Source organism: Alosa alosa, chromosome 4, assembly GCF_017589495.1.
Source record: "Alosa alosa isolate M-15738 ecotype Scorff River chromosome 4, AALO_Geno_1.1, whole genome shotgun sequence".
In the NCBI taxonomy this organism is placed as follows: domain Eukaryota; kingdom Metazoa; phylum Chordata; class Actinopteri; order Clupeiformes; family Clupeidae; genus Alosa; species Alosa alosa.
Genome location: NC_063192.1, coordinates 25,505,926 through 25,523,412, shown reverse-complemented (window position 1 = coordinate 25,523,412; position 17,487 = coordinate 25,505,926). Strand labels below are relative to the sequence as shown.

At 50.2% G+C, this 17,487-nt stretch overlaps 1 protein-coding gene across 1 annotated transcript in view; it reads right to left on the bottom strand.

Annotated features, from left to right (window-relative positions):
- arhgef25a (Rho guanine nucleotide exchange factor (GEF) 25a) overlaps window positions 1–17,487 on the bottom strand; it is a 74,534-nt gene that overhangs the window by 17,626 nt on the left and 39,421 nt on the right. Inside the window, exons 3-9 of the mRNA XM_048241190.1 lie at window positions 10,878–11,095; window positions 10,677–10,829; window positions 9,389–9,499; window positions 2,948–3,072; window positions 2,455–2,521; window positions 1,127–1,230; window positions 476–722 (exon numbers count right to left, since the gene is read on the bottom strand). Coding sequence (XP_048097147.1) covers window positions 476–722; window positions 1,127–1,230; window positions 2,455–2,521; window positions 2,948–3,072; window positions 9,389–9,499; window positions 10,677–10,829; window positions 10,878–11,095 — 1,025 coding nt within the window. The remainder of the gene's footprint in view (window positions 1–475; window positions 723–1,126; window positions 1,231–2,454; window positions 2,522–2,947; window positions 3,073–9,388; window positions 9,500–10,676; window positions 10,830–10,877; window positions 11,096–17,487) is intronic.

The window sequence follows — 17,487 nt, the reverse complement described above, 5'->3', positions numbered from 1 at the left end:
GTGTTTTTCTGTGGGTGTCTACTGTTGTGGGGAGCGCAGTGGTGGGGGCCAGAAATAGGGCTGCCTTTGAGTGCGAGGCAACAGCGTTATCAAAGAGCCGTGGAGATGTTTGTTATTCCTCGTCTTATTCCTGGGATTTTTCGCTTTTGCCTGTTTTTCTCTTGGACTTCCTGACGGGTCTGCTCCCTCTGGAGAAGAGCCAGTCACACACACACACACACACACACACACACACATACACACACACACACACACACACACCACCCACTTGCACACAGGCCCTGTTTATACTTGCTATTTCGGTCCTTCTTCCACCCTTTTGTTATTGATACCTCTCAGAGGTGTGTGTGCGTGTGCATGTGTTGTGTGTGTGTGTGTGTGTGTGTGTGTGTGTGTGTGTGTGTGTGTGTGTGTATGTGTGTGTGTGTCCAGTCCCCATGTCCTGTGTCCGTACGTGTGTATGTGTCTGGTGTTATAAAGGCCCCTGTGTTTTCTTAGCACTATTTACTAGCTTCCCAAACACCGAGCGGATGTGTGGCAGGCAGCTCCCCTTGGCCTGTGGCACGGCTGCCCGGTGCGCGACCCCACACTCCCGAACATGCCCCTGCTGAGGCGCCCGCACAAACCCAGCCCTGCTGACCGGGCCACTCACATGCTTGATGAACAGATGAGCAAGTCGCTCTGGCTCAGCCACACACTTCTCCAGCTCGCCCAGGAAATAGCTGCACAGAGGAGAGACAGAGGCAGAGAGGCGGAAAGAGAGAGAGAGAGAAAGAAAGAGAGAGAGAGAGAGAGAGAGAGAGAGAGAGGGAGTGAGTGAGTCAGACATGCAATGTCTGTTTCCACCAGACCAGTATACATATATATATAAATGCCAACTCGCTCTCTCTGCAGAAAAGGTCAGCCCAGCTTCAAGCACTGAGCATGTCAACTGTATAGCCAGTCGATATGAATGCTTTTTCAAACACAGACACATGCCCACACACACACACACACACACACACACACACACACACACACACACACACACACACACACACACACACACACACACACACAAACACACACTTGTACACAAAGACATACTAACACACTACTCATCATGTGTGCCAAGTTGCATACTCACTCTTTATGCCAGTCGTAGATCTGGTGGATGTTCCCAAACACGATCTTGTCCTTGCCCTTCATGTCCTCTGGCACGCCTTTGGCATTCATGGTGCCCATGTAGCCCTGCGGAGGAAGCCGGGCCGACACACACAGTTACATTGAGGTACGCAGGAAAAGACCCAGCGGGCAGTCGAGGCAGTGCGTGCCAGATCTCCACACCAGATGCCCACGCCCACGCCCATGCCCAGTCTGCTGGACTAGCACAGAAAACAAAGAGGAGACCGCTGCCATCTGCACACCACACACACACACACACACACACACACACACACACACACACACACTGGTGCACCCAGACTTTTCCAAAGCCCCTGGGCACCAGCGAGCGAAGCCTTTTGTCGGCATCATGACAAATATTTTCCTTCACCGTTCTCAAGCCTGTTTGTGCAACCCAGCTCACGCAAGTGGTGCTCGTATGTTTCCACATGGTGAAGGTCCACTCCCTGCCTCAGCATATCATGTGGGGGAGGACAGCAGCACGCTCTCTCAGTGTGATGGGTGAGTCAGCAAAGTCGGCCATGTTGGAATGATTACTTATTGAATGGCAGCAACTTTAAAGCAAACTGTTAAAAAGGGCTGTTTATAATGAAAGAAAATATACAATATATATTACCCTTGGTAATGGTAATGTTCAATAATGCAGGTAATTTGCCATGCATTGGTCCTACTTAAAGTGTAGTGGTCACCTGACTGGCCTTTGTGGTTCTGAGAAGAGTGTCATAAGTGGCCCTCCAGTCGAATGCTGACAGGGGAGTCCAGTGATGACGGGTATATTTAGGGTTGCTTGGACACAGAGTTGATCTCTGATTGAGGCAGATTGACGCCAGGGCATGATGCCATTAATCCAGCCCTGCCATGATCCACTAATAGCTGCTTTTGGAGCCCCCCCAAGAGCCCTCCTGATCCCAGCCCTCCCTGGACCTCGGTGGCAGTCCGCTCTCACACACACACACACACACACACACACACACACACACACACACACACACACACACACACACACACACACACACACACACACATCGCAACGCCACAGTGTAATGGAGCACTGATCTTGTTTTTGTTTTTAGATAGATGACTGGCGTGAGTGAGTGTGTGTGTACAGTATGTGTGTGTTAGATTTTATGGGTAAATGTGGTCATGTATCATAACAAATGAGTGCCCTACATGTCTGTGTTGGTGGCCACGGTGGCACAGTTAGGGCAAACAGGTAAGTCTAAGAAGAATGTGTATGTGTGTGTGTGTGTGTGTGTGTGTGTGTGAGTGAGTGTGTGTGTGATAACTTACGTCCACTATGAGGCCCAGGTCGTCCACGTACATCTTCTCTGTCTCAATCAGCTCTTTCAGCACATACCTGAAGTCAAAGGTCAAAGGTTACTTGACTCTTCCATTTCCAAACCAAAAAGACAACTAAAGCACCTGCCCTATACAGCACGCGGGGAATGACGGTAAGTGACAATTACTAGTAAATATTGAAGTATGAAGATGAAGGTACATATTTGCCAAGAGTCCTCTCCAAACAAATTAAGCAAGTATAAGAGTACCAGTGGCTATTTGTTCACTTCTTATGGCTGAAATGCCACATTAGAAGATGGAGGAAGTGCTATCTAAATTGTGTGTGTGTGCGCATGTGCATTTGTGTGTGTGTGTGTGTGTGTGTGTGTGTGTGTGTGTGTGTGTGTGTGTGTGTGTAAGTGTGTGCATGTGTGTATTTGGGGGTGGGATATTGTATTCATTTCAGTTACAATAGGCTGTTTGTTCTGATTGGCTGTGCACGTACATGCTCTTCTCTAAGGCACTCCTCCTCTCCTCCTCGCTGTCTACGGTGGCAGATGAATGGCTGGAGGTGTCGTCCATCAGCAGGGAGCCGTTGTCCTCTGACTGCAGGGTGGTGGATTGTGTGATCTGGGGAAGAGGTATGCACACTGATCATGTTATGAAATGCAGCCTCAGAGAGAGAGAGAGAGAGAGATAGAGAGGGAGAGAGAGAGATGGGGAGAGAGAAATGAGATGGGGTAATTGTGCAGGTTGCCAGGGTGATGGCCACCGAGCAACCAGATGGCAGTGACTGTGAGAATGATAACACAGACCTGGCTAGGGCATCTTGGAGAGCAAAATTACATGGGTGTAGATGTGTCCGCACACACAAACACACACACACATCCTTGCACACAGACACACACACACACACACACACACACACACACACACACACACACACACACACACACACACACACACACACACACACAATATTGAGCTGTCCTCTCCTCCAGCTATGTCTGCAGTACAGTCCAGGCTTGCTCTGTGGACACTAACATGGCTACTAAAAACACAGGGTGTACCCAAACAGACAAGCTCTCTATTTGACTTGCATAGCAATGAAGTTGGCCAGATCCTCCAAATAAGATCCTCCTGAACAAACTGATCAACATCTTGGACAATGAGTGTCACCCACTCCACAGCACTATTGTTAAGCAGAAGAGCCTGATCAGCTGGAGACTTCGCTCACTACCTTGCACAACTGACAGACTGAGAAAGTCATTTGTCCCCAGGGCCATTGAACTGTTCAATGCCTCACTTAAGGGAAGAGGAGAGATAGACTTCTCTGCATAGTCTGTCTGCCTCTTCACCCCCTCCATGTTTGGATACTGTCTGTCCACTAGCCACTTTTACCACTGTCTTTATGCCTCACTGTTTGCGTGCTATATTAGCACATTAGCACATATGCATAACCCCCCCCCCCCTCCATGCCACAGCCGAACTGTGGCCACACTTATACATTTTCTTTTAATAGTTAAATATATAGATATATAGACTTTACTTTTCTTTATTTCTGCATTGTTGCACTGTTGGACTTACTCATTTGCACTATCACCTTGACCACTTTCACCATTGCACTACCACCATGACACTCATTCACACAGAGCACCTTAGAGCACCTTACCATACCTTACTATGCACAGAGAATCACAGGCTCAGTCCCTGCCTCAGTCATTGCAAAAGCCTCTCTGATTGATTAATCACCACTATGTGGATACTGTTTTTTAGAATTGATTTAGATTAAGTGTTAGTTAGTATAATTTGTATTTTAGTATATTTAGCATATTCTTTATCTTCTACTGTCCTTATTGCTTAGTTGTGTTTTTTTTACATTATATACTTTAATTACTCTTTCTGCTGTTAAAAAGAATGTGTTTTGTGTTGTCTGTATGCTGCTGAGACCTTGAATTTCTCCTGGGGATCAATAAAGTATCTATCTATCTATCTATCTATCTATCTATCTATCTATCTATCTATCTATCTATCTATCTATCTAAATAAGCTGGTCCCTATGCTAACAGTTTACACTCTCACTCCCGTCATCTTTGGCATAATTGAGCTGGCTTAGCAGAACGGTTATATAACGTGACAATCGGTGAGATATCCATTGCACCTTTTCCCAGGAACGCAGCTAAAACAAACCCCAGGCGTAGACCCAGTGGCGTCTGTCCAATCAGAGGGTGTGGACCCGGACACTTTGGCGAATCAGAGGAGTTCATCCGGTGCAAGGGACAACACTGCACTCTGTCATCCTATTCAGCGGAGAACTTTGGTCCGTTCATGCCTGACAGGCCACACATCCACCCATGTTTAATCAACAAACATCATCTTACACACATACACAAACACATACACACACACACACACACACACACACACACACACACACACACACATGCATGGCTACATGTAGACACACACACATACACACACACACACACACACACACACCAAACACAGCACACACCACCTCAGGCACCAGAGGCCTCTCTGTCTGTACTACATTTCAGCTACAGAAAAATATAATATTCTCCCAGAGCATGAGGGCCATTATCTACACGTACATGCACACACACACACACGCACACACACACACACGCACACGCACACGCACGCGCACCACCCCTCACCACCACCACCGTGCTGACCTTCAGAAGAGCCACAAAAGTGGTGTTTACAAAACAGAGTTTTCTAAGGCCTGGCCATCTCCCCCAGTTATTGTGCTGCTGCACATGATGGATGGCCGTATCTGGTGGATGAATGGGCTCTCAGAGGAAGAGCTTTTTGGAGCCTGCAGTCGGAACCAGGAAGTATGGTAACACAGAGGCCTGTTAAGCCATGGCTGTTTACTTTATTTCAAAAGCAGCAAAGCTCATTAGGAGTCTCAGCACACCCACAATGAGGCACAGAAGCAAAACAAAAAAACATACAATTGTTGCAACTTCGCAACACACTTTAAATCCCCCAGATACACAAAACACCTCCAACACAATCACGCAGTCTCCGCCATGTCGCCCTGGTGACTGTGCTGATGGATGACCCCTCTCCATCTCCATCCATCTGCCTCTCTGGCCCTCGCTGCAGGCTCCCTCTGTTTGTTTATCATTAGTCCATTACTCTCAGCTGCCCACACTGTCCCAGTGTTTCGCCCCTGAACAAACACATGCACACACACACAAACACATGCATGCGCACACACGCGCACACACACGCACGCATACACACACACACACTCACACACACACTCACACGACGACGCGACGCGACGCGACGCACGCGACGCGCGCACGCCATGCGACGCATGCGACGCACATGCACACACACACACACACACTCTCACACACACTCACACACACGCATGCACGCATGCACGTACGCACGCACACACGCATACATTTCACCTCCTCTAAATGCCCAAAGAACAAGATACCTTTTCACATACTGCTCATCCGATACAGCCATACAATTTTAGGAGAAGAGCAGCTATTGCTAAAGGGTGAAATGTGCTTCTGCTGTGCATCACAGACATGCCAGGGAGACTTTGTTTGTGTTATGTGGACCTGACCTGCTTTTAAATGACGGATGGCAATGGCTGGGTATTAGATGTGCTGAGGGAGAAATTGGGGATGTGCAATGTGTATGTGTACATATAAACCATGAGTAACGTATGGTATCCTATACCAGTGTGCAGTGTGTGTGTATGTGTGTGTGTGTGTGTGTGTGTGTGTGTGTGTGCAGTGTCTGCAGAGGCCAAAATGAGTCTGTGTGTTAACACTGTGTATTTTTAGGTATGTTTAGATTGCATTGTCATGTCTGTTTGTGTTGAGTATTTAGTGTCTGTTGGCTTTGTGTGCGTCTGGAGCTCCGTGCCTCTCCTCCATCTCCCGTGGCCCACTTTGGAGCTCCCCAGCTGGGCCGACAGGTCTCCCTCGCTGGCCTAATCACTTCCATATGCATGCAGGACGGCACCCACAAGAAAAGATCCCACTCCTCCGTACTTCTCTCCTCTCTATTTTGCGCTGGCTTTGTTTTCCTAGCCAGAAGCCTCGCTTAATCAGCGGGAGTTTTAATAAAAGCCCAGATCCGGCTTGTTGTTTTTCCTGCAGGAAATTATGCTAAAGTTAGGTAGCTAAAAGGAGAGGCAGAAACTAACTTTTTCTCTCTCTTTTCCTTCCATTTTTTCTTCCACCCTCCCTATTTCTCCCTCTCTCTCTCTCTCTCTCTCTCTCTCTCTCTCTCTCTCTTGCTGAGCTGAAAATTTGTGTCTGAATCGTCCGACGTTTGCCTGTGGCTGGGGTACTGTGCTGTGTCAGAGGCATGATGGGAAACCCTCTGTTTGCTCAGCACCCCCCCCCCCCCACGATCATCTCTCCTCTCCCTCCACTGGACCGAGACTGGGTCGGTGTAGAGGGCTTACATATTAATCCTGGAATTTTCCATTCACCAATCAACAATAAACACCCGTCTCCCGCATTCCTGCCTGCGCTGCCGTGCGCTGCGCTGTGCTGCGTTTGTGCTGCGCGGCTGGCGGCGAGCAGCCTGAGGAGCGGAGATGAGTGGATCGGCTCCGGAGGAGAGGGGAGCACTGGGAAACGTCAGGGCCCATGGCGAGGAGCGCCTAACAGGCAGAGTCAAGCCACGTGGAGAGGAGAGGGAGGAGAGGAGAGGAGAGGAGAGGAGAGGGGAGGAGAGGAGAGGAGAGGGGAGGAGAGGGAGGAGGGAGGAGAGGAGAGGGGGAGGAGAGGAGAGGGGAGGAGAGGAGAAAGAGGGGGCTGGCTAGAGCAGAGAGCAGTGCTGTTTATTTTCTGTGATTTCCAGAGATAACAGAGAAATATGTATGAGGGCACGACACCAGCATGGCTGACCTGAATTCTCTAATCCCCCACCCCCCTCCCTCTCTCTTCACTCTCTATTCACTCACTCTCTCCCTCTCTCTCTCTCTCTCTCTAGTTTTGACTCACCACCCTTCCCTTCCTCCTCCACAGTCTCTCCCTCTTCTGCCCTTTCCTCTTGATTCTTTCCCATTTCTGCTCCCCCTCCTCCTCCTCCCCCTCACTCTCTATTTCTCAACCTCCCTCCCCTGCCCTCCCCTCCCCTCCCCTCCCCTCTCCTCCCTTCTCCTCTCCTCCCCTCCTCTCTCGTCTCCTCTCCTCCCCACACTTCTCTTCTCTCCTCTTCTCCCCTCCCCTCCCCTCTCCTCTTTTCTCCTCTCCTCCCCTCTCCTCTCCTCTGCTCTTTCTTCACCTGAGGCCAGAGGCAGAGACACACAGTTATGATTGATTCAAACCTTTTAGCCATAGCGCTCACAAAGATCCCCTTAAAGGTGTAGGTTTTTGAACATTCTAAGTTCCGCAACAATTGAAGGTTCTAAAATTCTATGTTGAATTCAATGAACCCAGATATTCTTTAGAATGTTAATTTCCCAACATTCCGTCACACCAGTGTGACGGTACTCCTTTAAGGGTTAACCAAAAACATAATCTCTGCTCTCATTGTTGATGTGAGATTGGGCCATAGGTTGCACTCATTTTGACCCGCAGTCTGGCCGACAAAGTGTGTTTCCGCTTGCTGTTCAGCTGGTAACTAAGCCCAGCACAGAAGAGCCAGAAGTGACCCAAAAGCCAGCTCTGTTCAGACAAACACTCGCTAAGAGAGGCGGCCGTCGCTAAGGCGACGGCTAATGAGGGAGACAATAAACAACCAAACGCTATCAGCCAAAGTCCTAACAGTCCAAAAACACATACACTCACACACACGGGTGCTGAGGAGCTACAATATGTCCACCTTAAAACCTATATAAGTAAGTAATCATAATGTACAATTCTCTCTCACACACACACAAACACATTCACATACACACAAAAACACACATGCAACCTCTCAGTGGTTCGTCCGTATTTGGTCCCTTGGGGCATATCCTAATTTACAACACAAATTCAATAATTTATACAATCAGCACATACACACACAAACATGTGCATATCAAAGGCCCCCTTCTTAGAGTGTCTAATTAGCCAGCGCTAACACGCAGAGCTACATCACCCTCATTCTAACCATCTCCAGTGTTTCGTTTCCTCTTGGGCTTTGAGATCTAAGATGGTGGCTGTGAATGTGAGTCATCCATTTGTCTGGCCAGACTGATGTAGAAGAGAACTCTTTTCAGGAGCTAGTTGTGAAATATTCTGCATCTGTATTAATATGCAGTATGTGAAAGTGATGACCAGGTAATTTCATGAGGTCAACAACATTGCATTGCATAAGATTCTATTATGCCTTTTTGTTTTTTCTGTCTTGTTTGTTTGCTTGCTTGCTTGCGCTGGCATGTGTATGTGCATGTGTGTTTTTGTGTGCATGCATGTGTGTACGTATGTGTGTGTCTGTGCCTTTACTCTGACAGGCAATGAGATGTAAAAGTGCTCAGGTAGAAGACTACTTCTTTGTGTAACTTGTGTGTCACTGTGTGTGTGTGTGTGTGTGTGTGTGTGTGTGTGTCTGTGGATGGGTGCTCGGGCACATGTGTGTGAATCCAGGCATGATCACTCTGTCTGTGTGTGTGTGTGTGTGTGTTTGCACCAGTAGATCTTTGTCAAGGAGCCTGGCAACAAACAACCCAAGCCCATAATGTTCCATCTGGTCCTCCTCACACAAACACACAAACACACGCACAAATAAACAAACATCACCAAGGCAGATTGATGGGCAGTCATAACCACACAGCCCAACCCCCCTCTCCCACACACACACACACCCCGTGTCCAGGCCATTGTCATCTGCTGCTGAGAGAAACAGCTCTCTGGTGATGTGCACAGGGGAGACCTACAAGCGCGGGGGAGCACTGAAGGGGCTCTTTGTCCCCCCCCAGACCCTCTCAGTAGTGGGGACGATGCAGGACACTGACCTGGGTGAGGCCCATGGACGTGGAGCCGTGCAGGGAATCCGACTGGTAGCTGTGGGACTGCAGGACGCCGGGCATGCAGTCTTCAGGGCCGGCCAGGCTGTCCCTCCATTCCTGCACACACACACACACACACACACACACACACACACACACACACACACACACACACACACACACACACACACAGAACACACACACAGAACACATAGCATGAGTCAGTGTCTTACCACACAAATTGCATTCCAGACCCTTTAAGACTGCTTTAACATGGCAACAGTCACTGGACCAGTGGGTCTCCCGCACTGTTTGGACACAGTTTTTCCTGCAGGCATTTGGAGCGTGCACACCCACTGAGTGGCTTAATGGCTCGCTGGCCAGTGCTGACCTGGGCACTCCGAGCGAACATAATCTATCTGCTCCTGCCCCATTCATCAGGGTTAGCGCAGCGGCTAGCAGCCATGTGTGTGTGTATGTGTGTGTGTGCTGCCACAGTGCAGCCCCTGCCGCTCTTTGCAATCAAGTGTGTGTGTGTGTGTGTGTGTGTGTGTGTGTGTGTGTGTGTGTGTGTGTGTGTGTAGCTTGGCGCGGGAGGTCTTTTCAGCGGGACGCATTCCGCCAGGTCAGGCTCTAATCCCTACTGAAGATCTCTGGGTACAGCTGTAAGCTCCAGTGGTGGGTGAGTGTGGGAGTGGGAGTGGGAGTGGGAGTGGGAGTTTGCATGTGTATGAAATGAAGTGGACGAGGAGGCAGGGCTGTAGGACTTGAGACGGTTTTTCTATGGTCTTGGACTTGTCTTGGTCTCTGCCACTGGTCTTGCCAAATATGGCTTTTGGTCCCGACCGACTCCAGGTGTCTTTATTATGTTTATAATAATATTGGAGGGAAAGGGGAATGGCTATACTTATAAATCCTGGGTGTTGTGACACTGTTTTTGCTTTTAGATCAACAAATAATAACCCACAATGATTGTCTTGATACTGTCATGCATAAGACTTTTTTTTCCTGTCCTGGACTCGGTCTTGGACCCGAACCTCTTTGGACTGGATCTTGACTCGGTCTTGGACCCGAACCTCTTTGGACTGGATCTTGACTCGGTCTTGGACCCGAACCTCTTTGGACTGGATCTTGACTCGGTGGTCTTGACTACAGCCCTACGAGGAGGAACGCCAGGGTGCGCCTGATGCACTTCATTGCATGTGCTGTATAAGTGTGTGTGTGTGTGTGTGTTTGTTTTTTGTTTACGTATGTGTGTATGCGTAATGCGTGCATGCTGCTCCAGGGCCCTCACCAGCTCTCTGTCTCTGTCGGCCAGGATGGTGAGTTGCTCGTCGGTGTTGGCCCTGGTGTAACCCCCCTGCTCTAGCCCGTGCCTGGACAACATGCTGCCCTGCGGCGTTGGCAGCGGCTGCTGGAAGGGTGGGCGGACCTGCCGCTCTCCCCCCTTACCGCCCGCACCTCCTCCTCCTCCTCCACCTCCTCCTCCTCCTCCTCCTCCTCCTCCTCCTCCAGCGGTGTTGCTGGAGCTACTGCCTCCGGCAGCCCCAGCGCTCAGCTTGCGCACCGGGTTGGTCAGCCACTTCTTGAGGGTGCTGACGGAGCGGCGCGAACTCGGCGAGCTGGGGGCCGAGGCGCCACACGCTGCCCCCGGGGGAAGCGACGCCACCGAGGTGGAGATGCTGCCCTCACTGCCCGCGGCAGAGTACGAGTCTACAGAGAGAGAGAGGGAGAGAGGGAGAGAGGGAGAGAGAGGAAGAGAGAGAGAGGAAGAGAGATGTTAATGATTACTCCTTTCTTCAACCATCACATGAATCACGGACACCTAAAAAGGCCATTCCTCAACTACACAAACGCTATGGTCAAGAAACACCAACCACATAAACACATACATTCAGGTAAACAAACAGTAGACCTTTGTGTGAGACTGAGAGCACAAGAAAAAGAGAGGGGGAGAGAGATTGCACACTTTTGTACACTTTCTGCAGAATAATGCGAACATTGTGGCAACATGTTGCACTGAGAGGCATTAGAGAGCAAGTGGGTGATAATGCAAAACTAAAGTGAGAGGGGGATTGAGAGATTTAACTTTCCATAAACACCCAATCAGAACGAGGAGCCGGCAGGGCAACAAACAAAAGATTACAGATTAGAGATGAGGGAGGAGTGCAAGCAGGAGAGAGAGAGAGAGAGAGAGAGAGAGAGAGAAAGAGAGAGAGAGAAAGAGGACAAAATGCAAATACAGTGCTGAGAGGGAGGATTAAGCCAGCAAAACCCATCTCAGCAGATGAGAAGTGGAGTAGAACAAAAAAATGATGCCTTTCGGGCACACACACAGACCCGTGTGTGCGTGCACACACACACACACACAGTGCATGTAGCTGCCACCACCCCCACAGCTGTGATATACTCTCCCCACAACACTCGCACTGGGTCACGGGTCAGCCATGTTTTCCCGTCTCCCTGGTCCCCCAGTCCAGAAGGCCGTGGTCAGAGCCCCTCTATCTCTCTCCCAAGCAGCCCCAGCTGCCCCCTCTGGCCAGCACAGGGGCCACGTGCGCTGGGGACGGAGGGATGGGAGAGGGGTCTCATTGTCACTGACCACATGACGCGTCTCTGTGGCAGTGGATCCAACACTTGGAGGCGTTTTGCGTTTCAACACTGTGCCGTCGTGTGACCCAGAGGAACTAAAAATAGCCTCATCACACCCCCGCCCTCCCCGCCCCCCTTGAGCGCAGCTGTCTGTGTGTGACTGTGTGCATGTCTGTGTTTTAGTGAGTGTATGTGTGTTTGTGTTCTGTTTGTGAGTGTGTGTGTGTGCTGTCTCACAGAGCCTAGGAGAAAAGAGGGGGATGGTGTGTATGTGTGCGTGTGCGTGTATGCTTTGGTGGTTATGTGTGCAGGCATGTGCATGTGTGCGTGTATGCTTTGGTGGTTATGTGTGCAGGCATGTGCATGTGTGTGTGTGTGTGTGAGTGTGTGTGAGAGAGAGAGAAAGAGAGAGTATGGATGGGTGGAGGGAGAGTTATGAACAGGAAGCACACTTTAATCCTTACTGAGAGGAAGGTCATTCTTGTTTTTCTGTGTGTGTGTGTGTGTGTGTGTGTGTGTGTGTGTGTGTGTGTGTGTGTGTTGTCTTTCTTTCTGCCTCCTCCCCGTTCTTCCCCCCCTCCCATTTTCTTCTCCTTCTCCCGTGACCCCCCAACTCCCACATCCACCCCTCACCCCTCCTGCTGCGCACCCCCCCCCTCCCTTCTTCCTGCTACTGTCTTGTTTTATCAGTCCGCTTTTGGGACAGGAGTTCACTTGCTCGACTCACAAACTTCCACATCCGTCCACTGGACACCCCCCCTCTGATTCCACCCAGTCAGCTGATACAGTCTCTCTCGCTCTCTCTTTCTTTCTTCTCTCTTTCTTCTCTCTCTCTTTCTCTATCTCTCTATTTCTATATTTCTCCCTCCCACTCTCAATCCCTTTCTTTACCTCCCTCTCTTTCTATCCCTTTTTCACTCTTTATGTCTCTCTCTCTCTCTCTATCTCTCTCTCACGACATGACCCTGCCGTCCACTGCAATAAAAACATCCCCATAAAACACAGGCGTCGGCAAAAAAACCCGACCAAGCGTCCAGGAACACTAATTACTCAAATCCATCATGGCCGCCGCAACGGGAGACCTCACCACAGACCTCAGGCTCCGCGTGACTCTCCCGAACGCCATGACGTCGACAAATGAAAACATTTGACCAATAAATTACATCCAGAGCACACCGCCAGACAAAACGATATCTCATGGACATCGGTTGGGCTTGACAGTGTTATGGATAGCGTTAAGTTACCGTGATCAAAGACATTTTGTTTAGAGGGTGAGTTTTATTTATCTCACAAAAGCCGCTTCCAGCACTTTCTTGGCCCCTCGGAGATTCCAGTGAAATGGATGCCGGCCACTGTGGACTGGACTCTGGACTGAACTGTTACACAGAGCATGAGGGAGCTGTATGCTGCTGCCTGCTGAGATGTTGAGTCCGTCAAGCTCCTCGGCTGACGTGTGATCCAGTGTCATCATAGGGCCGTTTCAGTCGGTTCACCCAGCACGAAGTCTGCCCACTCCCGGCTCCCATCCTGACATCTGCCCGCTCCTCTGCTGGACGTGTGAACAAGACGGCAAGCCACTCCTGCCTGGGGTCCAACAAGGCGAAAGGGAACATTCCTTCCTCTCCACTTCACTCCACTCCGGTCCGGTCCAGACCTGAGACTGGCCCACTCGCACAATGGAGCCACGGTTAAGCTAGCGGCATAAATCACCAGTGGCCGGCCTGCTTTTGTCGTTTGCACCAAAAATGGAAGTTTATCTGAATCGGGGCCTTGACAATGACCTTAAGCCCCCGGACAATGGGCCATTGTGTTTTGGGTATCCTCGAGAAATCAATAGACCCTGTTCACATCCAGAACTTTATAGAGGGACAGATACATATCTTAAATTTGTTGGTGTAAACACAGAAATCCGGAGCGTGGTTAGCCCAGAGAGTGGACATGGCGTTGAAGTGCGCTGAGCCCATGTCCAGCAGCGGCGGTGTCACACATGGGGATTTGTGGGTAAGATGATTAAGTCATCAGGGCAGGGATCAGAGCTGGCTCAGCGTAGGCTCTGGAGCCCAAGGATGCCAGGACACGGGCAACAAGCCCCTCAGTGCCAACATGGCACACTCAGCTCACAGCACACAAGGCTCACAAGGAGTAACGCACACACACACACACACACACACACACACACACACACACACACACATATACAAGCACTCAAAAAGCACAACACACAACCAAATAAACAAATAAACAGACTGTACAAATGCATTGACTGGAACAGAGGGGGCTCGTTATGAATGAAGACCATATGAAGTCCATAAAGTGTGTGTGTGTGTGTGTGTGATAGAGAGAGTGTGCCATCCTCAACCCACACTAGTCTGACGTAAGAAAGACTTCAGTTCTCATTCAGCAGTACATCTTTCCTGTTTCATCCAAGTAACTGAAGCTGAAGACTTGTGGCAGACACAGAGGGAGACCCAGAGAGCACCCCAGGTCTTCCCTGAAGTGTCCTCTGGACAAAAGGTACTTCCCTGAAGAGGCTAAAGTGAGTGGGCCGGGCAGAGGAGAGGAGAAGAGAGGACAGGAGAGGAGAGGAGAGGAGAGGAACGGAGAGGACAGGAGAGGAGAGGAACGGAGAGGACAGGAGAGGAGAGGAGAGGAGGCATGAAGGAGGCAGCGGAAACACTGCTGTGGCTTTACAATGCAGATCCTCCCTCACAGTTACCCTGTTTTCCCCCATCTCAACTTAGAAACACACACACACACACACACACACACACACACACACACACACACACACACCCTCATTTCAAGACAATGTTCTACCATTATTGTGTACGACCTCACAATGAGATCATATCGCGATGCTAGCACAGAGATATACATACATATACACATATTTGACTCTGACACACACACACACACACACACACACACACATACACACATTCTCACATCAAACAGTCTCATAGGAAGCACGTTAGTGCACACTGACACACTGCCACTGCCCCCCACCCCGCCCCCCGCCAGAGGGAGAGGAACTCATGAGACAGGCCAGGATGGAGGGAAGAGGCACAGAGGACTGGAGGGGTGCAAATAAGGGAGAGGCCATGTCTGAAGGGAAGGAAAAGGAGCCTTGAACAAACAGGACAAGAGAGCCACCGATGGAGAGAGAGAGAGGGGGGGAGGGGGGAGAGAGGGGAGAGAGAGAGAGAGGGAGGGGAAGAGAGAGGGGGAGAGAGAGGGGGGGGGGGAGAGAGAGAGAGAGAGAGGGGAAAGAGAGAGAGAGAGAGGGGAGAGAGAGAGAGAGAGGGAGAGGGGAGAGAGGGGAGAGAGAGAGAGAGAGAGAGAGGGGGGGGTTAAATGAAAAGAGAGAAGAGTCAGTAAGAGGAGTAGAAAGAGGAGTAGAGGCGCATGAAGAGAGCCAAGGAGCACAACAGAGTGAGGGGAACTACAGAGGCACAGTGTGCTTTATAAGCCCTGCAAGGCACACTGTAAACCAGTATGAAACCATTACGCAAATCAGCCCACAGAGCTGGTGGAGACAGAGTGGACATGTGTGTGTGTGTGTGTGTGAGTCATTGTGGGAATGATGTGTGTGTGTGCTTAAGAGAGAGGGAGTTTATGTGGAAAGGGAATGTGTGTGTGTGTGTGTGTGTGTGTGTGTGTGTGTGTGTGTGTGTGTGTGTGTGTGTGTGTGTCTGTGTGCCTGGCCAAGTAAAATGGAGTTGGGATGTTTGATGTGTAACACTGATGCTGCTGTGGCCTCAGACAGCTCTGGGCCTCCTGAGACATACAAACACACACACACACACACACACACACACACACACACACACACACACACACCTCACTTCTTGTCCAACTAATACAGACACGAGAAACCCACACACATCCACCAAAAGAGCACATAGCCACGTAGTTAACTCATACACTCACACATGACCATTTTAGGCCTTCTAACTGCCGTTTAGCTCCTCGTCACAAACCACAAGCGCAATCAGTCCGTCATCACGCCGAGGAGCGCTCTCTCTCTAAACCAGCTCATCCTAAACCTCAGCCACAAAAGCAGCGCGGTGAGAGAGTCAGAGCCACCGCCATGTTTGTTGCCCCTGGCCCGATCGGGACCGGGGGGGGGGTGGTTCTCAGGTCGGTCAGGGCAAGAGTACGCACTCCTCATCTCCCTCCTGACCACAGGCCTGCGAGGGCCGCAAGACCCCCGGAGCCCTTGTGAGCAGTGCTGCTGGTACATGTACACTGTATGGCAGAGGAGCCTGGTGATAATTTACATCTTTGATGTTTGGCTGGAGGCTTGCCAAGTAGTGCACTGACATGGCCGCTCCGAGAGAGAGAGGGAGGGACAGGGAGAGAGGGAGAGAGAGAGAGGGAGAGAGAGAGGGAGAGAGACTCGCTTTCTCAACCAAGGCTTGCCACCATGGAAACCAACACAGGGTAACCAATGGCATCACAAATGCTGCACACAAAAAGAAAGAGTGACAGAAACACACACACACACACACACACACATACATAAATATAAAGGCAGAGAGAGAAAACACACCCACACACACACACACACACACACACACACACACACACACACACACACACACACACACACACACACACACACACACACACACACACACACACACACACACACACACACACACACACACTACGCTCCGGACTTATAACCGGAGGGTTGCCGGTTCGAACCCCGACCAGTAGGTAGGCTGAAGTGCCCTTGAGCAAGGCACCTAACCCCTCACTGCTCCCTGAGCGCCGCTGTTGTTGCAGGCAGCTCACTGCGCTGGGATTAGTGTACGTGCTTCACCTCACTGTGTGCTGAGTGTGTCTCACTAATTCACGGATTGGGATATACTTATACATATAAATATAAAGGCAGAGAGAGAGAAACACACATACACACACACACATACATTTAAAGGGAGAGAAAGAGAGAGAGAGAGAGAGAAAGAAAGAAAGTCTGGCAAACACACACACACACATATACATACATAAATACAAAGGGAGAAAGAAAGAAACACACACACAAATACACAAACATAAATATAGTGGGTGAGAGAGAGAGAGAGAGATACACACACAGAGAGACAGAGAGCTGTCAGTCATCTAGCGGTGGATGCCCCTCCCTCTGACCAGTGACGCCTGAGGCTCTTCCTGGCCAAGGCCTGCTCCCTTGCAGTAATGCTGCTGAGGGAGTCTCAGAGGGTCAGTGCATCAATAGGAATGTTTTTCACTCAAGGGCCGTCGTGCATTAGTACTTCCTTAATGCTGCGGCTTTGCAAGCTCATTTCCTGTGTGCAGCATTCCTTCCCCCGACTGAGCTACACTACATCACAGATAACTGGGCTGGGGTAAGGTGTGTGTCTGTGTGTGTGTGTGTGTGTGTGTGTGTGTATGGGGGGCATGTTTGTTTCCAGCAATGAGCGAGTAGGCTGCATCTTCCCTGCACTGCAATCATGGCGGCGATGGGAAATGTCTGACCGGGGAGAAGT